This window comes from Saccopteryx leptura, chromosome 3 (genome assembly GCF_036850995.1).
Source record: "Saccopteryx leptura isolate mSacLep1 chromosome 3, mSacLep1_pri_phased_curated, whole genome shotgun sequence".
Classification (NCBI taxonomy): Eukaryota; Metazoa; Chordata; class Mammalia; order Chiroptera; family Emballonuridae; genus Saccopteryx; species Saccopteryx leptura.
Window position 1 is genome coordinate 118,351,421 of NC_089505.1, and position 26,215 is coordinate 118,377,635.

At 48.1% G+C, this 26,215-nt stretch overlaps 2 protein-coding genes and 1 pseudogene across 3 annotated transcripts in view; 1 reads left to right on the forward strand and 2 right to left on the reverse strand.

The window, feature by feature from the left end:
- Positions 1-172: 172 nt before the first annotated feature.
- LOC136398300 (transcription initiation factor TFIID subunit 9-like) lies at positions 173-12,243 on the reverse strand (annotated as a pseudogene).
- On the forward strand, positions 11,983-21,914 carry DMAP1 (DNA methyltransferase 1 associated protein 1). The gene is made up of 11 exons (XM_066376100.1): positions 11,983-12,062; positions 12,240-12,385; positions 12,902-12,993; positions 13,238-13,433; positions 19,705-19,863; positions 19,981-20,148; positions 20,399-20,584; positions 20,743-20,814; positions 21,066-21,138; positions 21,285-21,580; positions 21,800-21,914. Exons 2-11 carry the CDS (start codon positions 12,281-12,283, stop codon positions 21,857-21,859), a joined length of 1,407 nt encoding a protein of 468 aa, XP_066232197.1. The 5' UTR covers positions 11,983-12,062; positions 12,240-12,280; the 3' UTR covers positions 21,860-21,914.
- Positions 21,915-22,329: 415 nt separating this feature from the next.
- ERI3 (ERI1 exoribonuclease family member 3) overlaps positions 22,330-26,215 on the reverse strand; it is a 130,527-nt gene continuing 126,641 nt past the window's right edge. For both annotated transcript variants that reach the window (XM_066376102.1, XM_066376101.1), the window contains exon 9: positions 22,330-22,858. In XM_066376102.1, coding sequence (XP_066232199.1) covers positions 22,776-22,858 — 83 coding nt within the window. In that variant the 3' untranslated portion in view covers positions 22,330-22,775. The remainder of the gene's footprint in view (positions 22,859-26,215) is intronic.

Sequence of the window (26,215 nt, forward strand, 5' to 3'; positions counted from 1 at the left end):
AACCTGGGTCCTTCCGCATCCCAGTCCGACGCTCTATCTACTGCACCACCACCTGGTCAGGCAATACTATTAAATTTTTTAAAACAACTTGAAAACTTTGAGCATACACGTTTAATTTCAGAACAATGGATATAAGACCCAGTATACATGTTACTTATATTAAGGCTAGATTTCAAATGATCTTAGTTGTCATCATATTATCATCTCTGTTTTCTTCTAATGCATGTGATGATTCGTTGGAAGTATTTTGTGATGATACCATGTTAGTGATAATAAGAATGTTTTTGGACTCCATTAATGATTAATTAACCAGAACATTCTGAACTGCTGATGTTGCAGGAATTGATGTTTTTATAGCTGCGTAATGAAGTGGGATCTGTATTGTAGACCTTTCCCTGTGAGGGACATTGGAATCCTTATTTTAGTTGAATCAGACGTGGCTTACGGTGTTGGTATGCCTAGAGTGATCTTGGTTTGCAACTGAGCCAACACTTAACTATAGAACTGTTATTCTCCTGCAGAAGTATATCCCTTTTTTTGTAAAGACTTAAGTCTATAGTTTGAATCAGTCAAGCAATATCTATCAAGTGGCAATCTAGGGCATGAATATGGCTTGATCAATGAATGGCAAAGGAGGTTGATTTACTTGCCTTACAAAATAAAAATATTAAAAATGTTTTATTTACTGATTGTAGAGAGAGGAGGGAGAGAGAAAAGGGGGAGGAATGGGAAGCATTACTTTGTAGTAGTTGCTTCCCGTGTGTGCTTTGATCGGGCAAGCCCAAGGTTTCAAACTGGCGACCTCAGCATTCCAGGTCGATGCTTTAGCCACTGTGCCACCCCAGGTCAGGCACAAAATCAAATTAAAAAACCTCTTGGGGAAGCCTGACCAGGTGGTAGTGCAGGGATAGAGTATCAGCCTGGGACACTGAGGACCCAGGTTCAAAACCCCAAGGTTGCTGTCTTGAGTGCGGATTCATCTGGCTTGAGTGTCGGGTCACCGCTTGAGCACAGGATCATAGACATAACCCCATGGTCACTAGCTTGAGCCCAAAGGTCAGTGGCTTAAAGCTCAAGGTCGCTGGCCTGAGCAAGGGGTCATTGGCTCAGCTGGAGCCTCTCAGTCAAAGCACATATGAGAAGCAATCAATGAACAACTAAAGAGCCGCAACTAGAAGTTGATGCTTTTCATCTCTCTCCCTTCCTGTCTGTTCCTCTCTCTCTCTCTCTCTCTCTCTTTCTCTCTCTCTTTCTCTTTCTAGCTAAAAAAAAAAAAAAAAAAGGAGGATAAGAGGTTAAAAGCTGGTCAGCGCAACACTGGATTGCCAATAGCACATCACTTGCACTAACAGTAGCTTTCTTAGCAGGTCTTAAATAAATGTTTGCATCGTTTAAAACTGTGTCACAAATTGGAAGGCAGACTCCAACATCTGATTTATAACTCTTGCCTCATAGTCTGTAGCCCCCATATCCTTCAGGATTTGTTTTTTTCTTTTCTTTTTTTTTTCTTCAGAGACAGAGAGAGTCAGAGAGAGGCATAGATAGGGACAGACAGACAGGAACAGAGAGAGATGAGAAGCATCAATCATCAGTTGTTTTTTTTTTAACTTTTTTTTTTCTTTTCTTTTTCTTATTTATTCATTTTCTTAGAAAGGAGAGAGAGGAGAGAGAAGGGGGGGAGGAGCAGGAAGCATCAACTCCCATATGTGCCTTGACCAGGCAAGCCCAGGGTTTCGAACAGGTGACCTCAGCATTTCCAGGTCGACGCTTTATCCACTGCGCCACCACAGGTCAGGCAATCATCAGTTTTTTGATGCAACACCTTAGTTCAGGGGTAGTCAACCTATTTATACCTACCACCCACTTTTGTATCTCTGTTAGTAGTAAAATTTTCTAACCACCCACCGGTTCCACAGTAATGGTGATTTATAAAGTAGGGAAGTAACTTTACTTTATAAAATTTATAAAACAGAGTTACAGCAAGGTAAAGCATATAATAATAATTACTTACCAAGTACTTTGTGTTGGATTTTCGCTGTTTGGCAGGATAAATCTTTATAAAATAACTTACTATAGTTAAATCTATCTTTTTATTTATACTTTGGTTGCTCTGCTACCACCCACCATGAAAGCTGGAACACCCACTAGTGGGCGGTAGGGACCAGGTTGACTATCACTGCCTTAGTTGTTCATTGATTGCTTTCTCATATGTGCCTTGACCGTGGGCCTTCTGCAGACTGAGTAACCCCTTGCTCAAGCCAGCGACCTTGGATCCAAGCTGGTGAGCTTTGCTCAAACCAGATGAGCCCACGCTCAAGCTGGCGACCTCGGGGTCTCGAATCTGGGTTCTCCGCATCCCAGTCCGATGCTCTATCCACTGCACCACCGCCTGGTCAGGCTCCTTCAGGATTTGTGTTGTCATCTGTGCATCTCTCACATGCTCTTGGGAGATGCCATCTTGCCAGACTCCATGATATTTGGTGACCAGATTTCTCAAACTATATCACCCACATGAATGTATTTCAGTTTTGGTCATCATGCAAGTTTTGTCGAGCATGGTGTTTCCAGTTGCTGGTGTACCTTGCCTATTTCATCCTCCCGCTCCACGCTGCCATTCACCCTGACCTGAGAGCAGGATGTTCCGGCCTTTTCTTATTTTCTTAAGTATTTTTTATAAGGTGAGAATTATGTATTCTTCAAAGCCGTTTCTCTCTTTAGTAAGCTTTGATATTGTGCTATGTTCATAGATTGAATTTAGAAAATTTTCAACTTCTTAGATGCTCTGAGGCAGTGGTGTTCCTTTTTTTTTTTTTTTTTTACACTTGGGGACCTATGAAAATAGGAGAATTATTTCAGGGACCACTAAGGCAGAAATAAAAACCATTATTAGTATTTTGTGCATTATCTTTTAATTAATTATAGTACTATAAAATGAAAATTCTCTAAAATAACCAGATGAACAGTAAAAAAAACTTTTAAATAGAATACAAATGAATTTTCTAGAGAGTAATATTTAATTCAAGTAAAACCAGTGAAAAATCTGCTGTTGCTTTGGCCCTGGCCAGTTGGCTCAGTGGTAGAGTGTTGGCCTGGCGTGCAGGAGTCCCAGGTTTGATTCCTGGCCAGGGCACACAGGAGAAGTGCCCATCTGCTTCTCCACCCCTCCCCCTCTCCTTTCTCTCTGTCTCTCTCTTCCCCTCCCGCAGCCGAGGCTCCATTGGAGTAAAGATGGCCTGGGTGCTGAGGATGGCTCCATGGCCTCTGCCTCAGGTGCTAGAATGGCTCTGGTCGCAACAGAGCAGCGCCCTGGATGGGCAAAGCATCGCCCCCTGGTGGGCATGCCGGGTGGATCCCGGTTGGGCGCATGTGGGAGTCTGTCTGACTGCCTCCCCATTTCCAACTTCAGAAAAATACAAAAAAAAAAAAAAAAATCTGCTGTTGCTTCTTTGTAAGAATACTTGATAACTGAGGCAGCAGTTTTGCTTCCAACAGATGAAGCGTTGCATTGACATCCATTTGGTTTCTCTGTCTGGTTTTAATTAGTGAAAGGGCTAAAAAGTCTTCTCATACAAGTAGGTAGTAGAAAATACAATTAAAATTTTAATAGCTTTGTAACTAAGAGATATATATTCTTCTTCCAGTGCTACCCAAAATTGTGACAATGATTTTATTTTATGTTTGGACACCACATTGACATCAGAAAATAAATCTATCAGTTTTTCTTTTTCACAATGATTAAGGGAGCAGGGGTTGATATTGTTCATGAATGGGTTATTGATCCAGAGGTTACCTTTACAGGAATCCTCATTTTCAGGTTAATAATGGTCAAAGTTTTGAACTAATGCTCTTATGTTGACTAATTTTATTAAATATGAATTTCCAGTTGATGTCTGAAGCAATCAAAAAGTCTTGGATTAGTGGAAACATTTTTATATCTTCTTCCTGCGTGCAACTTTTCCAAAGAACAAGTTTGAATGCATCTGTCTTATTTCTTAATGTAAAAATGTTTGTGTTAAACCCCTGAAAAGAAGTATTTAGTTTGTTGAAGAGGCTAAATATGTCCACTATACATGTAAGCTTAGCCATCCATTCTTCATCCAACAAAAGCTCTACTAATGCAATTTCACTTTTGCAGAAACTGTTCACCTTTCTCAGCTTGAAAAGGCGTGAAAGAATCCTCCCTCCTGAGATCCACCTCACTTACATATTGAAAAGGAAATGCTGGTGTTGTGAATCCATGCTTTCAAATAGTGTTGTGAATGGTCTGGAATTCAAACCTGGACTGCAAATATTACTAACAATCTTCACTGCATCATTCATCACTGTATTCAATTCAGGGACAAGCTTCTTTGCAACTAAATGTTGCCAGTGAATCATACAGTGCATGGACAACATTTCTGGATGTTCAATGTCCTTTATTTTCGCAGCTACCTCTGAGTGATGTCCAAACATGCTCACTGCATTGTCCATACACACTCCTAAACACTGTCCCCAGTCTAAGCCTTCTGTTTGAAAGTATTCATTAAGAGCATTAAATATCTCTGAACTACCCTGACTAGGTAGATCAAGACTACAGAGTAGTTCTTCCCTAAAGTCCTTCTTGTCAATGTAACTCACGAGGCAAATTAGAATAGCATGGTTATGCATGTCAGTTGGTCAAGTGTATGGCAAAACATTTTGATTTCTTTATCCACTCTACAATTTGCTCTTCAGTATTGTTGGCCATATCAATAATTCTTCTCTGAATAGTATTTTCTGAAAGCAGTCTAGCCTCAAATATTTGTGTGGCATGAGGACCCAAAATTTCCCCAGTGACTTCAAAGATGCAAGGTTTTACTAATTCTTTATCAATAGTAAATGTTTGTTATTTTTTTAAAATTTATTTAGATTTTATTTATTCATTTTTAGAGAGAGAGAAGAGAGAGAGAGAAAGAGAAGAGGGGAGGAGCAGGAAGAATCAACTCCTTTATGTGCCTTGACCGGGCTAGCACGGGGTTTTGAACCAGCAAACTCAGCATTCCAGGTCAACGCTTTATCCACTGCGCCACCACAGGTCAGGCTGTTTTTATATTCGATGGTCAGCTAAATAAGATGCTCAAAACAGTGACTTGTCACTAGTCATAATTTTCTTCATTTGAATTTTCTGACTTTTCATTTGGTTGTGTAATCTTTGATTTTTCAATTTTTTTATTCTTTATATTTATTTATTTATTTTTCCAAGTGAGAGAGGGGAGATAGAGAGACAGACTCATGAATGCAACCCAACCAGGATTCATCCAGCAATCCTCATCTGGGGTTGATGTTCTGCCCATCTTGGTCCATGCTCGCAACTGAGCTATTTTTAGCACTTGAGACAGAGGCTCTATGGAACCATCCTCAGCTCTCAGGGCCGATGCACTCAAACCAATTGAGCAATGGCTGTGGGAAGGAAAGAGAGAGAAAGAGAGAGTAGAGAGAGAGAAGGGGAGGGGAAGGGGTGGAGAAGCAGATGGTTCTTCTATCACTTCTTCTAAATGCCCTGACAGGGAATCGAACCTGGGACATTCACATGCTGGGGCAACACTCTACCACTAAGCCAACTGGCCAGGTCCTGATTGTGTAATCTTTTTTTAAAAAATCCAGTGGCTTCTCAATAAGATTGCTGTGATTTGAATGCAAACGAAAGTTTCTTTGCCATCACTGGACAGAATTTCTGAACATACTACACAGAAGGGCCATGGGCGATAATTCACTACCACATGCTGTAGTGAAATCAAGTTTTAAATACTCTTTATCATGCTACCTAACAAAGTATCTTTTTCTTCTTCAGCTCCTGTTGCACCTTCCAAATTGTCAACACATTTATTTTTCACTGTTTCTTTTAAACTTGAAGCTCTGGTACTGGGTTTACTTTTGATGTCATCACTACTTTTCTGTTGACTATTGTTTTTGCTTTTGAAGAAGGTTAAATATTTTGTTGTTTCTTTCTTTCCATCTTCTAGGGTTTAAAATTTACAGCACAATGACACTGAACACATAATAATTTATTTGCAAACAATATGGACATGATGTGATGGGTGCATGCATGACTATTTGTCCAAGAATGAAAAAAAATATGAGGGGCTGGAAACAGAAACTGCAACAGATAAAGTTTTATTGTACTGCTCACCAAAGTGCAACAGGGTACAACTAATGCTTGGTTTCTGAACTCCACATGTACAATGCATTGAATATGACGTGAGTCTGTCCGAATGCTTTTTGTCTATTGTGCATGGTTTGTAAATGCTCTGCACAGTGCAAAAGGTTGTTCAAATGAGCCTACAAGTTCCAAAGATACCTAAAACAACTTCAATAGCATTTTCATACATGATACAGGCTAATAAGTGGCAATCACCCTGAGCATAAGTGAATTTGACTAAGATCATTGGGTCTATAATTATCTTTTCTTTTTTATTTTTATTTTTAAAATGTATTGATTTAGTGAGAGAGGAAGAGACAGGAACATTGATCTGTTCCTGTATATGCTCTGACCCGAGATTGAACCAGCAATCTCTGTACTTCAGGATGATGCTCTCTGGCCAGGGCTATAATTTTCATATAACATCAGGAAGGTTAACTGTTTCACAGACCAGCACAAAATTTCTGCCAGATTGGTCCATGGACCAGCAGTTGAAAAACACTCCTTTAAAGTCAAATGGAATAAATGAGGAATAATCTGTTCTTTGAAGGTCAGTGAGAACTCACTTATTTATAATTTTCATCCTGTTACCTTTTAAAATTATAGCTCAACAACAATATTTTTAGTCTTTTTCTTTGGCTATTGCTCTATTTGATTTTCTAATTCTTAGAATAATTTTGGCTACTTGTTTTTTTTTTAATATTTTATTTTCTTTTTTTTTATTTATTCATTTTTTTAGAGAGGAGAGGGAGAGAGAGAGAGAGAGAGAGGAGAGACAGAGAGAGAGAAGTGGGGGAGGAGCTGGAAGCATCAACTCCCATCTGTGCCTTGACCAGGCAAGCCCAGGGTTTCGAACCGGTGACCTCAGCATTTCCAGGTCGATGCTTTATCCACTGCGCCACCACAGGTTAGGTCTGGCTACTTGTTTTTATGAGAAGACATAAATAAGAATTATGAGCTTAACTGCTAAAAAAATTGGCATTGGGACAGGCATAAATTTGGTATTTGGGGGGGCAGTAAATATCCAGCTAATATTAAAGGCAGCCCTTGGCCTGCTTCTAATAGATTATTACCGGAAATCAATTACCACCGGAACGAAATATGCATTGAAGGCAAAGCTTTGGGGAACCAAATGACCTTTGCCACAGAACAGTATGGAGGGCAGATGGGGGCAGACGGGCCTGGTAAACTGCAATGAAGAGGGGTTTTTTTTCTTAAGAGAGTAAAAAAAAAGGAATGTCAAGCTCAAGACACTAAAATTTTGACTCACTAAAGTTTGAGCCATTGATTTTCTATGTCTATGCTAAACATAATTGATCGCCTGCAACCATGTGACTGATCATACCTGAAAATCAAGTACAAAGTATAATACTGAGATACTGTACTACAATGTCAGTTACATTCACAGCCCTGTCAGATCTCTATGTGAATGTTGCAGTGCTGACCAGAAACGATGACTCAGAGGATACAAAATCCTACCTCCTTGAACTTGTGTAGAACTGCAAGGCTTCCTCTGCTAAGGCTAATAAGTGACTTCTGACAATCCTTGTCGGTAAGAGGAAAGAGTGACAGAGATCGGTGAAAGCCTTCTGTTGACACCTTTTGACAAATCAAGAATGTGCCAGGATCAAAGCATCTTAAATCTAATGAAATAAGGTTAACCCCATGAAATACATCTCAGTGATGTTTCTGGAGCTTTGGTGTCCAGGATCTGGAGAGTGGGAGTGTTCCACAGTACAAGTTGCTTCACATCGCCCCATCCTATCACATGAAAGAGACAGAATATCATATTTCATTGATTCACTTAAAAATAATTTATGGAGGTAAAATTCACATAACAAAATTAATCATTTTCAAGGGAAAAATTCAGTGGCATTTAGTACATTCACACTGCCCCCCCCCCCATACCTTTCAGTTGATGGTCGAAATATGATAGTTGAAATATGATACTTGGTGGTCTTCTTGGATTGCTTATTTCACTCATATCCTTGTCATGAATGCATACTACAACTATTTTAAAGTTTGATCCATGTGATAGGCAAAAAAATGGTATATAATTATACTTTGCAATTTTTCATTTCTTTGAATATCAGGGAGGCCAAAAGATTACCTGTACATTTTATAGTTGTTGCTCCTCTTCTGTGACTTACTAATCATGTTCTTTGTCCATTTTAATAAGTGAGAAATTTTTTCCAGTTGGTTGAAAAAATGTTGTTTATAATTAACCTGAGCAAGACAAGGTCAGAATGAGATGCTCTGGATCTTGGTCACACCATATACTAATGACCTCCTCTTTCCCACAGTTTCTAAGGAGCCCCTGTCAATAGGGCACATGCATACCACATGCTAGGATAGCTCAGGGGATGAGGAGACCCACTGTCACTCTTTAAGGGGTGCATAGTCTTGGTGGGAGGAAGGGAGGAGGGTGATGAGGTAGAGCGGAAAGGGAGAAGGGAGAGTTGGAAAGGAAGGAGAGAAACCAAGCCAGGTACTTAGGACTTCCAGTCTACTATTTCTGGGTCCACTTGTGAACAGATAGGCTGAGGAGAAATGGGTTTGTGGAACCCTTAGATTCTGCTTCTTAAAGCCGTGTCCAATCAGCTCCTAGTTCCAGTTGAATCTCCACTGCCTCCTTCCTGGTTCTCCTGCTTCCAGCTCCACCTTCCCCATGGGCAGGTCAGCAGTGATTTTTCTAAAAGATGAATCTGACTCTTTTCAGCCTCCTCCCCAAATCTCCTGCTCACCCCTACCACCACTACCATGCCCTTCAATGGCTTTACATTTCTCTCAAGATTTAGTAAAACCTCCGTCAAAGTTGTCTCTGGAGCCCCAGAGTCCAGCCTCAAGTCCTTCTCCCAGGCCCCTTACCAGGTTACAGTTGTGCAAGAGACTTTTCAGAAGTGACTCTGGTTTCCCCAAGTGGACCAGCTGGATGACACTGCAGAGCAAGCTCCTCAAGGACTGGCAGTGGGACCTAATGCCACCTGCAGTCTGGTACAGGAAGTGCAGGCAGTGGCTTCCTGGGAGGAACAAGGGAGAGGCATCCTTCTTTCCCCCTCTCTCCCCCAATACCTGACTCAGTTTCCCCAAGGGATGAGAAGCTCTGGGCCAGTCATCCTGGGGCATTCCCAATGATAGTAGCTAAGGTGGCACTCCAAGGATGGGGGTAGAGTCCAGACTGTGGCCGAGACAGGATGACATATGACTGCCCTTAGGTTAAAACCCAAACTCCTGACTATGGCCTCCAATGCCTATCCCCGATTTTAAGTCTTCCTATCTCCCCCCTCCACACCCAACAGTTATCTTTTTATTTCTGTTCCTCCAACATATAGAGTTCCTTCCATTTTAGGTACTCTGCGCTTGTTATTCCTCCTGTCTAAAACAGTCTATCCTCAGGTATTCTGTGGCTGTTCACATTATATAAACTCACCTCTGATTTCAGCTCCTCAGAGTAACCATCCTTGGCCATGCTATGTAAAGTAGTCCCCCATTCTATTAAGCTATTTTATTTTTTTCATTGCTCTTATCACCATTAAAAGTTTCATTACTGGCCCTGGCCGGTTGGCTCAGCGGTGGAGCGTCGGCCTAGCGTGCGGGGGACCCGGGTTCGATTCCCGGCCAGGGCACATAGGAGAAGCACCCATTTGCTTCTCCACCCCCCCCTTCCTCTCTGTCTCTCTCTTCCCCTCCCGCAGCCAGGGCTCCATTGGAGCAAAGATGGCCCGGGCGCTGGGGATGGCTCCTTGGCCTCTGCCCCAGGCGCTAGAGTGGCTCTGGTCGCGGCAGAGCGATGCCCCGGAGGGGCAGAGCATCGCCCCCTGGTGGGCAGAGCGTCGCCCCTGGTGGGCGTGCCGGGTGGATCCCGTTCGGGCGCATGCGGGAGTCTGTCTGTCTCTCCCCGTTTCCAGCTTCAGAAAAATACAAAAAAAAAAAAAAAAAAAAGTTTCATTACTTTGTTTATATGCTCAGTGTTTCTCTTCCTCCACTAGATAAGCCCACCAAGAGGCACTTGTTTCTCATTCACTCACAGCATCCTCAGAGCCTAGAACTGTGCCTGAAAATACATGCATTTAAGTACCATGACCCCTATCCTCACAAAAATGAGTTACTAAGGGAAATACATATTTGACAAATAATTACACAATGAATTAACTATATGTAAAGTCCAGTGTTTGAGGCAGAGGTGCAAGACCCTCTCCTCTGCCCTGCCTGCTGTGTCTCCAAGGACCATTCCCTCACCCTGTGGGCAATTTCTGCTGCAAGACCCTGGCTTCCACCTGACCAGGCGGTGGCGCAGTGAATAGAGCGTCGGACTGGAATGCAGAGGACCCAGGTTCGAGACCCCAAGATTGCCAGCTTGAGTGTGGGCTCATCTGGTTTGAGCAAAAGCCCACCAGCTTGAACCCAAGGTCGCTGGCTCCAGCAAGGTGTTGCAAAGTGCAATGAAAAACTAATGATTGATGCTTCTCATCTCTCTCCGTTCCTGTCTGTTTGTCCTGTCTATCCCTCTCTCTGACTCACTCTCTGTCTCTGTAAAAAAAAAAAAAAAAAAAAGACCCTGGCTTCCCTGGAAAACTGTTCAGAGCTCAGAGGATTTACCTAGGAACCAAGCCTTAAAGACCAGGGCAAGGTTTGTACCCCCAGGTCCAGTACTCCAAAGTTTTTGGGTCTAGCTAGGCTTATGGCTGCACCTGTTGTGTCCCTGTATCCCCCAAGCCAGAACAGATTACATTGATAGCCAACTTGTGTGGCCTGTCTGCTCCTCCAGATCCTGCTTAGATTCTTAGCAGGCTTCCGCTTGGGCACTGGTCTCCAAGCCCCACTTATTCTCACATTCAAGTACTAACCAGGCCAGACCCTGCTTAGCTTCCAAGATTACACAAGATCAGGCATGCTCAGGGTGGTATGGCCATAGACACCCCACTTACTCTCAATGTCCACTGTATCCTCCTGGTTTGCAGGCTGCTTTTCAGAAGCTAAAAATGGGAGCTGCTTCTGCCATCCCTTTTGCTCTTCTAAAGGACCACGTGTTCCAGAAGTTTCTCATTCTAGGTAGATTGGCATGTTTCTTCCCTTGAGAGATACTTCTTCCCGCTACTCCCTGCTAACTGCAGTTGTCTTGGTCCTTTTTGTAATCCACACTAACGCAGTTAGCTCCTCTGCTAGTGAAGTTTCAGGAAGCTGGGCTGCAGGAAAGCCCCACAAGACATGGACCCACAGGCAGATACATACTTCATTCAAAGGTGGTGCAAGTGAGGATCCAGACCTCATTCAATCTTGGCAGCCTCCTGGGTAGCCCTTGTCTGGTTTATCTCTTCATCTCCAATGCTAAGCAAAGTGCCTACTATATACTTAGCACTTAATGAACAGGGGAAATTAATAGCACTAATTTATGTAATAAAAAATTAAAAGTGCCAGGCAAAGTGTCAGTGTTTTACATGGATTATCGGGACTTGATTTAAAATAGATACCATTACAATTTCCATTTTACGAACGAAGAAATCTATATAATTTTGTTAACCAGTGTCACCACAATACATTTCTTTTTTTTAAAAAAAAGGAAAAGAATAAAGAAATGGGTTCAGAGAACCCATTAAACGACTTCCAAAGTCACAAAGCTCTGCGCACGCCTTTCATGGCCCAAAATTCAACCGAGTAACGTGGAGAGAAATTTGCCAGAAAGCAAGTAGTGCAGGAACACTGGCGGGCTGGTGGGAGCCAGGGACCGTGACAGGTTCCCTGCGCTCAGTAGCTTTCACACAGTGTTGCTGAAGGGTTCCCTTACGGCTGAGCACAGACCGGAAGAGTTCCTGCCGACCGCATTTCTGATGAGCACGACCGGAAGTTTCCGTCCGCGGCTTTGCGGGGACAGGGGAGCGGCGGTGGCCGCTGTTGGGGACTACAGGTGCGGAGGCACTGGGGCTTGGGAGACAGATGGGGCCACTAAGGAGACCCAAGCGGCGGGACGCAGACGGAATCCCGACCTGACCGGGGCGGCCTTCCTCGCAGCTCGCCTCTTCACCCCGCCCCCACTTGGGCTGAAGTGGCTCTGCCCCCTCATCTGAGCCTGGTCCCTCCTCAGGCATTGACCCTTGACCTCGGGGAGCTCTTCCATCAGGCGCGATGGCTACGGGTGCAGATGTGCGGGACATTCTAGAACTTGGGGGTCCAGAAGGAGATGCGGCCTCCGGGACCATCAGCAAGAAGGACATTATCAACCCAGACAAGGTAGCAGGGGCGCCTGAGAGCGTTGGGTAGCAGGAATGAAGTGGTGGGGAGGAGTGACAACAGTAGGGAGATGGGTGAGGTGATGGGGTGCTACACTTCTAGTGAGATGGGCTGTGAAGGGGTGACATAATGGGGCAGAGAACATGTGCCACTTTGATGAGTTGGGATGGAGTTCGAACACCTGTGGGAAGTGATGGGGACCCAGAGGCTGTGACACTTGGAAAATATTGGGGTGGGGGCACCAAAGCAGTGTGACTTTCTGAGAGATGGTGGGAGAGTATCTTCTACTCTGACCGGTTGGGACTCGACCCAGGTGAGGTGAGGCTGGGGAGGGGAATGGTCTGCTCAGACTGGGGTGCCCTTGTGAGTGGATTTCTGTGCCTTCATTATTTGTCATAGTGAATATGTGTCATTGTTCCTGTAGGTGCTGGTTTGTTCAGGGATTAAGCTGGGATAAAGAATTTTTAGGAAAGGGAGTCTAGTCTGTGGTTCCTCTCCTGTGATTTCCCTTCTCAGAAAAAGTCCAAGAAGTCTTCTGAGACGTTGACTTTCAAGAGGCCCGAGGGCATGCACCGGGAGGTCTATGCACTGCTTTACTCTGACAAGAAGCAAGTATTAGAATCCCAAGTCCTGCAGGCTCTGCTCTCTGACCCACCTTCATGTCCCTTTTAGTTTTCTCTGCCAATTCTCCCCTGTATCTCCTCCCCAGCCAGGGCTCCTGCTTGCTTAGTAGGAGGCAGGAGGAGCTCAGGTCTCTCGCTCCAGGACCTGACTTCCTGGGTAGGCCTGGGCCCAGAGGCTCTCTCCACACCGCTGACTCTAACCTCTCACCTCCCTAAACCTTGCTGCCAGGGATGCACCCCCACTGCTACCCAGTGACACTGGGCAGGGCTACCGCACAGTGAAGGCCAAGCTGGGCTCCAAGAAGGTACGGCCCTGGAAGTGGATGCCATTCACTAACCCAGCCCGCAAGGATGGCGCTATGTTCTTCCACTGGCGACGAGCAGCTGAGGAGGGCAAAGACTACCCCTTCGCCAGGTTCAATAAGGTGAGCCCCCACCCACCATCTGGACATAGGCCAAGGTTGTCCACACACTGTGAGCCACTTGTGTGGGATCGGGAGGCAGGTTCAATCAAGCCTTTGTTTCAGCCATCGTTACGCATTCAGTCCTTGTGGCAAATAACTGTGGGCTGGGACTCTCTGGGTCTTTTCTGTCATGGGATCCTGTCTTTTTCTGGACCTGCTCTGGTTTTTGGTGGCTTCTCTTGACCCTTCAAATGTTGCTACTCCTGAGAGCTGTGTTCTGGGTGCTCTACTCTTCTCATGCTGTACTTTTTCCTTTGTTGTGTCTCTTTTATCCTGTGGCTCCAGTTACCCTGTGTATGCCACTGACCCCAACTTAATATCTCTAGCCCAGAGCAGCAGTTCCCACAGTTCCAATTTTTTACTTAACATCTCTCCCTTAAAGTCCCACAAGTTCTTTAGTTCAGGTAGGTTCTCTCTATCCCCTATCCGCAAACCTGTCCCCTATATCAGTGAATGGCACCGCTATCCATGCAGTTGCCCAAACCAGAAACTTGTAAATCATTCTTGACTTAGTTTCTCCCTGAGCTCTCACATTATTTTTATCAATAACAGGACAAAGAAGGTAGGGGAAGACAGATCAGAAACATGTAAGCAAAGAAATTAGATTCTTTCAGATAACAGCCATCAGCAAAGTGAATCTAGGATATGAAATGGGATCAAGAGTGAACTTGTAATTGTAGGTGTAGGCGTGACTTCCTTAGATAGCATGGCTTGGGAGGGCCTCTCTGAGAAAGTGGCATTTGAGCTAGACTTGAGTGATAATCATTGAGGCCTACTGATTCCGTTTCTGTAATAAGTTACATCTTCCTGTTTTTCATACTCTATATCAGCACCCTAGTGTAACCTGAATTATCTTTGGTTTAGATTTTTGAGGCTCCGATGGAGTAGGGCCTTACCTAGACTCAGCCAGTGAGTGAGAGGCAGAGCTGGGTTGGGCTAGGACTTTTTAGGCCGCTGCACAATATGACCTTGCATTCCCTGCAGCCTAGAGCGGCCTAGACTCTGAGCCTGAAAGCACTAGGGGCTTAAACCCAGGACTCCCAAGTCCCAACTTCTTTCCTCTCAGCCCAGTATATCCCACTGCACCTGGGCACGTTCCCCTGATGGCTCACAGGCTACCCAGACTCAGCACGTCCACGTGTGACCCATTCTCCCCTGTGCCCCAAAAGCTGGTTTCTTCTACCTCACCGCTATCTTAGCTCCCTCAGGTCCAGGGAGAGGCTGGAGATGTAAGATTGAGAAGGGACAACCAAGAAGTGAGGCATTTGAGGCAATGGGAAGGAAGGTTAGATGAGACAATTCGAAGTGAAGACAAAAGAATGTTCATGTTGCATGTAGTAAATACTGCTCCCTGGGCATAGAGGACACAAAAATGAATAAGACACGTTGTTGGGGAAGGGGTTGGGAGAGGCTCAGGCAATTACATATCCTTGTAGGATACATGTTGTAGTGGGAGAATCTGAAAGTCATAGAAGCTTCCTGCAGAAGTTAGAGCTTGAGTCTTTTTTTTTAATTTTTTTATTTGACAGAGAGACAGAGAGAGGGATAGGGACAGACAGACAGGAAGGGAGAGAGATGAGAAGCATCAATTCTTCATTGCAGCACTTTAGTTGTTCATTGATTGCTTTCTCATATGTGCCTTTACCAGAGGGCTACAGCAGACCAAGTAATCCCTTGTTCAAGCTGGTGAGCTTTGCTCAAACCAGATGAACCCGCGCTTCAGCTGGTGACCGTGGGGTTTCAAACCTGGGTCCTCCGTGTCCCGATCCGACACTATCCACTGCGCCACTGCCTGGTCAGGCCTTGAGTTGAGTCTTGAAGGATGTCATGAGATGATATTAGGAAAGTAGTGCAGTGATTTTTTTTGGCAGAGGGGACAGCATGAGGAAAAGGCACAAATTAGAGGCTGATCAGGCAGGGCTTGGCAGCCAAGCTTAGGAATTTGCCCTTTGACTTGATGTGTTTGGGTAGCTACTGACAGATTCCCCCCCCCCTTTTTTTAAGTGAGAGTGGGGGAGATAGACTCCCACATGTGACTCGACCAGGATCTACCCAGCAACCCCCATCTGGGGCTATGTTCCAACCGATTTAATTTTAGCATCTGAAGCAGAGGCTCCACGGAGCCATCCTCAGCACCCAGGCTGATGCACTCAAACCAATCAAGCCATGGCTGCGGGAGGGGGAGGGGGAGGGAGGAGTGGAGAAACAGATGGTCATCTCCCCTGTGTGTTCTACCTGGGAATCAAACCCAGGACTTCCACACGCCAGTTCGGTGCTTTACTGTTAAGCCAACCAACCAGGGCCGCTACTGACAGATTTTAAGTAGAGTAGTTTCAGGATCAAATTTCAGGTTTTGATCATAGCGACAACAGGTGGAGAATGAAGTTGTAGTTAAGTGAACAAATGATATTACCTCCAATACTACTGATTCCTGGAGCCCCCACTCTTAGTCTGTGGCTGCCCAGCTGCCTCTTGCTCAAGCCAGAAACAGGAGTCACCTGTGACAGCACGGCCCTCACCCCTCCTGTCCCGTTGTCAGGTCAGGTCTGCCCTTTCCTCAGCCTTCCGCTTATGGCGCTTTAAGTCCAGGTCTCTTTACTTCTCACCTGGGTTATTTCTAAACCCTGCCAGCTAGTCTCCCAGACTCTTGATTCACCCCACCTGTCCTCACTGCTGCCAGTGTGCTCTTTGCTAGAGAGAATTATGACCATTTCACTCTTTTCTTTAAAACTAGCCTGTTATCTTCAGTCACCCTGAGGGCACAGAAGGCCTGCAGTGGCTGGCCTCTGCTCTTTTCATGCCTCCTGCCTCACACTTTGTTTCCCTAACATGTCCCTAACTGCCAACCTCTACACATTAGGCTATTTCTCTCTCATCCCTGTTTTTGTCACCCCCCTCTGCCTAGGATTTGATCTACCATCTTGGAGGTAGCTCACTTCTGCTTGACCTCCAGACTGAACCAGGTCTCATTTACCCCTACCCAACCAGCCCTGTCCCCAGGCTGGGTCAGTGTCATTCATGACGCCCTAGGCATACCTTTGTCATCAGACTAGCCACACTGTACTAAATTGTTTTTCCAGTCGGACTGGGAGCTCTGAGAAGGTAGGATCCCTGTCCATCTTATTCAGCAGTGTGTCCCCAGCATAGGCCTAGCAGGCCCAGGATATGTTGAATGAATGAATGGCTCCTTCACTTGACTGTGAGCACCTTGAGAACAGGGCTGGCTACACAGTTCCTGAAGTTTTTTTTTTTTTTTTTTTTTCTTTTTTTCATTTTTCTGAAGCTGGAAACAGGGAGAGACAGTCAGACAGACTCCCGCATGCGCCCGACCGGGATCCACCCGGCACGCCCACCATGGGGCGACGCTCTGCCCACCAGGGGGCGATGCTCTGCCCATCCTGGGTGTCGCCATGTTGCGACCAGAGCCACTCTAGCGCCTGGGGCAGAGGCCACAGAGCCACCCCCAGCGCCCGGGCCATCTTTGCTCCAATGGAGCCTTGGCTGCGGGAGGGGAAGAGAGAGACAGAGAGGAAGGCGCGGCGGAGGGGAGGAGAAGCGAATGGGCGCTTCTCCTGTGTGCCCTGGCCGGGAATCGAACCCGGGTCCTCCGCACGCTAGGCCGACACTCTACCGCTGAGCCAACCGGCCAGGGCAGTTCCTGAAGTTTTTGTGTGTTTTATTCTTTTAATTTATTTATTGATTTTAGAGAGGAAGGGGGGGGGGGAGAGAGAGACACACGTGCACACACACACACACACACACACACACACAAACATTGATCTGTTCCTATATGTGCCTTGACCAGGGAACAAACCTGCATATCGGATCAGTACTCTAATCAACCGAGCTATCGGGCTAGGGCCTGAGTATTTTTTTTTTCTTTAATTAAATGGAATTGAAATGCATAGGAGAGATACTTAACCAAGCCCGGGAAACCAGAGACTTCTCTCAGAGGAGATGAGAAGTTTTCTAGGGAGAAGTAGTGTGGAAGTGGGAAGGCATTACAGGCAAGAACAGCAAAGACTGAGGAGGAGAGTCTGGTGTGCTACAGACACTGCTAGTCGTTTGGCTGGAACTTAGGGTCCATGAGGGACAGTGGCTGCAGAGAAGAGCTCTTTCACCCTATGTCCACTGATTGGTTCAGTAAATATTCAGTGATACCTACAGAGTTCCCAGCCCTGTGCTGAACTCTGAAGATAGGAAATAAACCAAGCAACCCTTGCTCTTGAGGAGTTTGCAAATTATCTCTAAGATAATTTTAGAGCAGTGGGGAGCCTCTGAGGGGTTTAAAAATAGATGGCTGGGTGATATGATCAGATGTATATTCTAGAACAGTGCTTCTCAAATGATCTATGGTAAAGGACATTTAAAAAAATTTTCCAATCCATCAGATGATAAAGACGGTAAAATGACAAGACAAAATACAAGTCCATGTTTCTTCATATATTAGACTCATCATTTTATAACTGTAAAATTGTTATAAAGGTTTCTAAGTGCCTACTCTCAATTTCCTTACTTACCATACACCAGTGATAATAGTTTGCAAACAGCACTGGCCAGGAGGCTGTCCTTTAAGTAGCACTGGTCCCAGGTCCTGTCTTGGCTGTGGATGGAGGGTTGCTTGGGGGGAGGGTTGAATGGAGTCAGAGCGTGGGAGGCTGTTCCTCTGATCCAGGAAAGTGGTAGTGGTGATCTGGACTGGGATGCGGCAGTGGAGAGACAGATTCCAGAGGTAAAAGCCACAGATTCGGTGGGGTTGGGGAGTCAAGGGTAAAGGTAGCCTCTCCGGTTTTCAGCTTGGGCATTTGGGTTGAGTGATGGTGACATTGACGGGGAGCTAGACTGGAGGAGATAAAAATTTGAAGGAGGGTGATGAGCTAAGTATGAACATATTTGTTTAGTTTGTTTTAAGATTTTATTTGTTGATTTTAGAGAGAGGAGAGTGAGAGAGAAAGCGAAGAGTGGGGGAAGGAGCTTCCTATATGTGCCTTGACCAGGCAAGCCCAGGGTTTTGACCTCAGCATTCCAGGGTGACACTTTATTCACTGCACCACCACAGGTCAGGCTGTTTTTTCTTTTCTTTTTTTTTTAAAGAGCTAGAAGAGGGTTTTTTGTTTTTTTTTAATCCTTTTTTTATTTAATTTTTTTTAAATTTTATTTATTCATTTTTAGAGAGGAGAGAGAGAGGGAGAGAGAGGAGAAAGAGACAGAGAGAGAGCAGGGGGGAGGAGCTGGGAGCATCAACTCCTATATGTGCCTTGACCAGGCAAGCCCAGGGTTTCGAACTGGCGACCTCAGCATTTCCAGGTCGACGCTTTATCCACTGCGCCACCACAGGTCAGGCTGTTTTTTCTTTTTAAATTAAGGTGTAATTGACATATAACATTATTAGTTTAAGGTATATACCATAATGGTTCAATATTTGTATATACTGCAACATGATTTCCACGTCTTGTTAATATCTGTCACTTGAACATATTAAGTTTAAATTGTATGTGGGACCTCCAGAGATGTTCAAGAGGCAGCTGGTATTAAGGGTCTTAAGAGCAGGTTCAGAGCCCTGTGGCTTTTGACAGAGAAACTTCCCTGGATCAACCTAGCATTGACTCCTTCTTGGGGTGTCTGACTGGCAGACCCAGGTGGTGGTGGTGGTGTATCTCTGAGGGAGGTCTAGGGGATGAGGCATGGGCTGGGGTGCATATGTTGGAAGTAGAATTCAAGTGCCTTTTCTGTAGAGAGGGGCAATCGCCTGCTCTAAGGGAGCTGCAAGTCTCACTGTCACCACTGGGTGGCAGGAGTGCTTCAGACAAGTGTTTCATGAACTAGGAGCACCTGGGCCTTTCTTTAGTATTTAGCCATCTGCCCCACTCCAGAGTTGACCTTTGGACTCCACAGCAGTGCTTACAAGTGGCTTCTCACCCTACCATGGGGACAGGAACATGTATGCTGTTAGCGGGGCTCTCGAACCGCAGGTTGGTGAAGTGGCTCCTGGAATGAAGGCAGGGGCGGGCTGCAGTCCTAGAGCCTGCCATGGCCTCCGGTCAGGCAGTTTCTTTCCTCACCGTGGAAACACCCTCTCCAGGCTGCCCTGTGCGGGGCCCTAGACAGAGGATTCACTTTTTGTCTGGCCCAGGATTGGCAGTAAACAGGAGGGGCTGTGGTCATAGGAGACGAGCCCACTGGACATGACATGATGTGGGTATGCCCCCACTCTGCCCCTCTGTGCCAGTAGATGGTGCAGGTGCCTGTGTATTCAGAGCAGGAGTACCAACTCTACCTTCACGATGACGCTTGGACTAAAGCAGAAACCGATCACCTCTTTGATCTCAGCCGCCGCTTTGATCTTCGTTTTGTAGTTATCCATGACCGGTATGACCACCAGCAGTTCAAGGTGAGTGTTCTGCATTTGCGTGTGTGCCTAACCCCGGGCCTAGCAGGCCCACTGCTTCCATTGCCACCCCTTCCACATGCCTCTTGAGTACCCTGCACCCCATGTCTTTATTGTCAGAGGCGTTCTGTGGAGGATTTGAAGGAGCGGTACTACCACATCTGTGCCAAACTTGCCAACGTACGGGCCGTGCCAGGCACAGACCTTAAGATACCAGTATTTGATGCTGGGCATGAGCGACGGCGGAAAGAGCAGCTGGAGCGTCTCTACAACCGGACCCCAGAGCAGGTCAGCCCAAGCCCCACACACTCTTCTCCATGCCCAAAACCCACTGCCTCCATCCTCCATGCCCTCAGCTCAGCCCCTGCCCCCCTGCCCCCACCCCTGGCCACCCACCCTGCTCTCCCTAGCCCAGTACCTCCTCCTGGTCTCGCTTCTCCGTTCCCTCAGGCAGCCCAGCGAGCGCCCCTTCATCTCCCCATCTCCCCCCACTCGCCCATGTGCCTGCACGTGTTTCTTAGCCTCCCTCACTTCCCAGGTGGCAGAGGAGGAGTACCTGCTACAGGAGCTGCGCAAGATTGAGGCCCGGAAGAAGGAGCGGGAGAAGCGCAGCCAGGACCTGCAGAAGCTGATAACAGCGGCAGACACCACTGCAGAGCAGCGGCGCACTGAGCGCAAAGCCCCCAAGAAGAAGCTACCCCAGAAAAAGGAGGCTGAGAAGCCGGTATGGAGTCTAAATTAGCCCAGCTCAGGGTAGAGGGGTCGCCTGGCACAGGGCACCCCTAGTGGAAGGCTCTGAGAGCACCCAGAGCTGGCAGGGTGCTGGGATTAATACCGGGTCCTCTCCCATGACACCTTGGTCTCTGTAACTCTCTCTCCTAGGCTGTTCCTGAGACTGCAGGCATCAAGTTCCCAGACTTCAAGTCTGCAGGAGTTACACTGCGGAGCCAGCGGGTATGTGTTGTCACCTCCTTCAGTGTTTTGGGCCCCGGGGGAGAGGTTGTACCATGTGCTCCAGGTAGAGGTGGCCTCAGGTAGGTGGCCAGGCTGAGGTCCCAGCTTTCACTGTATTCCCCTTGCTGGCCATTTCCTTTTCTGACCCAGAGCTGCCTCCAGGGGTTAACTTCCTTCCACCCCCCACTGCCTTTAGTCCCCTTCATCCTAAACTGCTTGTGGGGGTAGGGCTGAGTGCTGGCTCATTGCAGATGAAGCTGCCAAGCTCTGTGGGACAGAAGAAGATCAAGGCCCTGGAACAGATGCTGCTGGATCTGGGTGTGGGTGAGTGTGGAGGCTGGGGCGTGGGATGGCGGGATGGCTGGGTGGCAGGATGGCTGGGTGGCGGGATGGGCCCACCCACCCGAAGCTGTGGATAAAGGTGGGGGAGGGCAGTTCTGTTGCCAGTCTTTCCACCTGCCCACCCGCAGAGCTGAGCCCCACACCCACGGAGGAGCTGGTGCACATGTTCAATGAGCTGCGGAGTGACCTGGTGCTGCTCTACGAGCTCAAGCAGGCCTGCGCCAACTGCGAGTACGAGCTGCAGATGCTGCGGCACCGTCACGAGGCACTGGCCCGGGCTGGCGTGCTGGGAGGCCCTGCAACACCAGCGTCTGGCCCGGCGCCGGCCTCTGCTGAATCAGCAGTACCTGAATCTGGTCTCGGGCCTGACCCCGCCAAAGACACCATCATTGATGTGGTGGGTGCACCTCTCACGCCCAATTCGGTAAGCGCTCGGACAGGCTGTTGGGAGTGTGAACTGGTCCTGCATGTGAGCACGCACACACCTGTGTGCAGGCTCTGCTCCCTCTACTGTCCGCAGTGGGCACTGTCACTGAGGGGTTGAGACTGAGGGCAGGAGTGGGTGGCCAGTGTGAAACATGCACAACCTAGCCCGAATCAGGCCTCAGGGGGCCACTGACCTCAACACCTTGTGTCTCCTCAGAGGAAGCGACGGGAATCGGCCTCCAGCTCCTCTTCTGTGAAGAAAGCCAAGAAGCCATGAGGGGCCCCACGAGGTGTGGGGGATGCTGCTGTGTAAATAGAGCTGCTGAGCTGGACTGGGCTACTTCCTTTTCCTTCCCAGCACTTCTCATGCCCCTGGCCGGGAGGGTGGGCAGGAGGGGTCACCACACCTACTTCACGGGTGGCACTGGGTACATGGAAGCTCTTAGTAGCCCACTAACCATTAACCATGGCCCATGTTGCCCAAACACCTGTGCCTAGGAATGCCTGTGGTTCTCGGCTCAAGATGGTTCACATGCAGCGGTGGCCTCAGATACTGGTAGCTTCAGACAGCCTTGTGCTCAGTTCCCGTGGCCCCGTGCACATTCAGTGAGAGTCTCCAAGGTACTTCAGTGACAACTAGCTGCACTGGGGGCCTTGAGCAAAGAGTAGCCTGGAACACGCTCTGACCCCACCCTTCCTGACAGCGTCAGGCACAGCACACCTGGTCTACACACAGACCCCAGGGCCTCATTTCCCCGACTTTATTCAGTGGCACGTTCACAGCGGGGAAGGGGTGGACACAGGTGGGGCCAGATCTGTCTTGGAGCCCTGGGGGCACCACACACCATGCACTACGGATGGGAGGGGGCACAGGAGGGCCTGGTAGCCCCAGCGGAAGCCTGTATACCAGGGAGGAGGCGATGAGTGCCTGGGTCCCCCTAGCCCAGGCCCATAATGGGAGGGGCTAGTACTGGGCTGAGGTTGAGGGGTGGGGGGTGGGGAGGCCACAAAGTGTCTGTTCCAGAGGGATTAAGTGGCCAAGCCCTTACTAAGGGCACAAGCCCACAGGGCAGGCTTGGGGACACTCTGGACGTAGAGCTGTGCCACTCCATTTTCCCCTCTCGTGAGGGGGAGGAGGGTTCTTAGCTGGGTCAGGCAGCTACCCTGTACTGCCCCATCCCATCCTCGGCCAATCAGAACGGCTTTGATGTCTGCTTGAAGATGAAGCCTCGATATGCAAGTGTCTTCATGATGTTGGCAATGTTCTTGCAGTCATCTAAAAAGAAGAGAAGACATTTAGATGGGCCCCAGATCCTTCCCCACCATGCCTGTAGGTGCTCTTACGTGGGTAGGGGTGGGAAGCAGTGTCAGATTCAGGAGCCACAGCCTCTAAACCAGGGGGTCCCATCCCCTTGTGGCAGGATCTCTAGCTTTAGGTCGGGCTGGGTGATGCTGGCCCGGCAGGAAGCCTGGTCTCAATGCTTCTCAGCCCCATAATTCATGCTGGAAATTGGCCGGCATGTCCCGCCCGGCCCCAGCGGTGATGTATGGACGCCGTCGCAGTAAGAAAAAGGCAGAGTAAATGTGTAATTTCTCCCTTGACGGCCCCCGGCCGCTGGGCGATCCTTCTTGTTGCTGCTGCGTGGGGACGGCCTGTCCGCCACACTCCGTCTTCCCACCACCCGCCTTGATGTCTCCATTTCATTACTGTGCGGCCATTCATCACGCCCACGGCCAGGGTGACTTTGCCAGCACTTGCGTATGTTTTGGAGATGTGGTCCAGGCCATAATCACTGGTGACAAGGCACAAGCCTCGGCACTTCTGGACCACAGCTGTGGGAAACACCTGCCCTGGGCCCCAAGCTTATGTGCTCAAACAGCAAGCTGCCTAGACACCTGCTTCTGTGTAGCCCCAGATGAGTGGCAGGTTCATGGCTCCCTGATACCCTGGCCAGAAACCTACTGGACACACCTGGGCCCAAGTCCTGCCTCTCACACCCCAGTAGGCTCAGGGCTGGTGCTGGTCAGGCTTTAGCCCTGTCTGGCTGTATCTCAGATTAAATGTCTGTCTGCCAGACCCTGTCATGGCAACTTCACCAGTATTCCCCATTCTCAAAGCTGTCCTAGAACCCAGGTGGCCACAGGAACAGGTACTCCAGGGTCTCAGTATCATGGACATGGGCCGGGGTGTGTTCTGTTATGACCAGCAGGCAGTACAACTGCCCAGAGCTTGTCCCACTATAGTAAGCCCAGGACAGGAATAACTCAAGCGCCTGGGTTTTTCTTTTCCACTGCCCAGAGTGGCTGCCGACTCCATCCCTTTACCAGCTTCTCCCAAACCTCTCCCACTTCCCACAGGTGCTCCTGGGCCATAACCAGGGCCTTAGCCACCACCAGCCCTCATGGGATCAACGGCTATGATGGCAGAAGTATTATACATCAATGTCATAATCAGGTGTGGGGGATGGCGAGGTCAAGGTGGGGTCAGGAGGTCTCCACAGCTGTCAAGGACCAACCCCTTCCACTGAGTCCCCCAACTGGCCCTTGCCAAGACCGTAGACTAGGAAAGGGGGCCCACCAGAACTAGAAAAGGGTTGCAGGAATGGGAGAAGTCTGGTCATCCCAGGGCTGGTATCATTAGCCAGACACCTGCTCTGCAGCCCCTGCTTAGGCCAGACAAGTCTCACGGCCTGTCTGCAGAGTTCATGAATGTACCAATGGTGGATGTGAGCATGGAGAGGTGACCCAGGACCTAGACACAGGCACACCTTGTTCCTCTAAGGACTTGGGAAACCATGAGATGGCCTGAGGCAGAACAGAGAGAAGACAGATGGGTGGGTAGTGGCGGCCATGGCAACTCCAGACGTGACCCATCCCCGTGGTTTATGGGCCGGACACGCGCCCCGCTCATCTGAGGCCCTGTCATTTGTCTCCCTTAGTGTGTATGCCCATGCCGTGGGGGTGGGGGTGGAGGTTGGAGGGAGGGGGCTGTGACAGGAGGAAGTAGGCAGTTGACAGGAAGGGGAATGGGGCAGGAAGAACCCTGGGAAGAGGGTTTACGATAGGGCCAGGGCTGTGATAGCACCATCAGAGGGGCTCTGATAGGGTGATTTTCTTCCTAAAGAAGTCTGGTCTTGTCAGGACATCTCCAACCCTTCCTGTCTCCTGTACTCTGGGGACCATAGCCGCTCTGCATATTAAGAATAAGTCCCCTCGTTATCTGCAATTACCCAGCAGCCACACACCTCATTTCTTCCAGCAGAAAAGAAAATTAGTTTTCTATTGACTTCATCTGGCTCCTCCTTCATTGCTGGACAAATCGCTCAATCTGCCTCCCCTGGCCCAAGTAGAAGTGCCTTGCCCCTCCCCCCAAGCCACCAGCCATCCAGAAGGCAAGCACTGACCTCCCACCTGTGTCTGGTCCTGAGCCGGGAGATGATCCAGTGCCCCAGTCCCTGTCCTTGACCTCTCCCTCTATGCACGAGATGGCTTCACCCACATCCAGAGCTTCAGCTGCCCGTGAGGATCACTGTCTCCAGCCTGGACCTCTCTCCCGAGCTCCAGACCACAGACTCCAGTGCTCTGGAACATCTCCTTCTAGATATCCATACAAACTCAAAATGTCCAGTAATAAGGCCCTGGCCGGTTGGCTCAGTGGTAGAGCGTCGGCCTGGCGTGCAGAAGTCCCGGGTTCGATTCCCGGCAAGGGCACACAGGAGAAGCGCCCATCTGCTCCACCCCTCCCCCTCTCCTTCCTCTCTGTCTCTCTTCCCCTCCCGCAGCCGAGGCTCCATTGGAGCAAAGATGGCCCGGGTGCTGGGGATGGCTCCTCGGCCTCTGCCCCAGGCGCTAGAGTGGCTCTGGTTGCAACAGAGCGATGCCCCGGAGGGGCAGAGCATCGCCCCCTGGTGGGCAGAGCATCGCCCCCTGGTGGGCACCTGCCAGGTGGATCCCGGTCAGGTGCATGCGGGAGTCTGTCTTGACTGTCTCTTCCCGTTTCTGGCTTAAGAAAAATACAGAAAAAAAAAAAGTCCAGTAATAAACTGATTTTCTTCCCCAAACTCTTTACTCCCTTGTGTTCTCCATCCCCCAAAAAGGACCCCTAAAACACTCCAATAAGAAACTTGAGTCAGGCTTCACCCCCTGCCTTCTCTCCCACTCCCCAAATATAATCAAGCACAAACTACAGATTGTATCTTATTTTCTGTCTTCAACATCTACTTCCCATCATTCTGGCAATCATCCCCTTGGCCAGCCTGTCCTTTCTTGCTTTTACAATTTGTCCTCTTTTTCCATCTAATCCATTCTCTTGTCACCAAAGTGCTCTTTCTTACACAGATCTGATCACATCCTTTTCTCTGTCTTCTAGTGTCAAGGAACTACTTACTGTTTTCTGAAAATGACAGCATAGGTTCTATAGTTAGACCCGTCTGTGGTCTTAGCTTGGCCCACTAGCTGCATGCCCTACAGCAAGTGCTTAGTTACCCTGAACCTCAGGATCTCCACTAGGGTGACAATGGACACTGCCTCAGTGTTACAAGGGCTGAACAGGTGACGCATGCACATGTCTTTGTACAGGTTTTTTATTTGGAATACCTCTTCTCCTCCTCCTTCCCCCACACCTTTTCTTCTC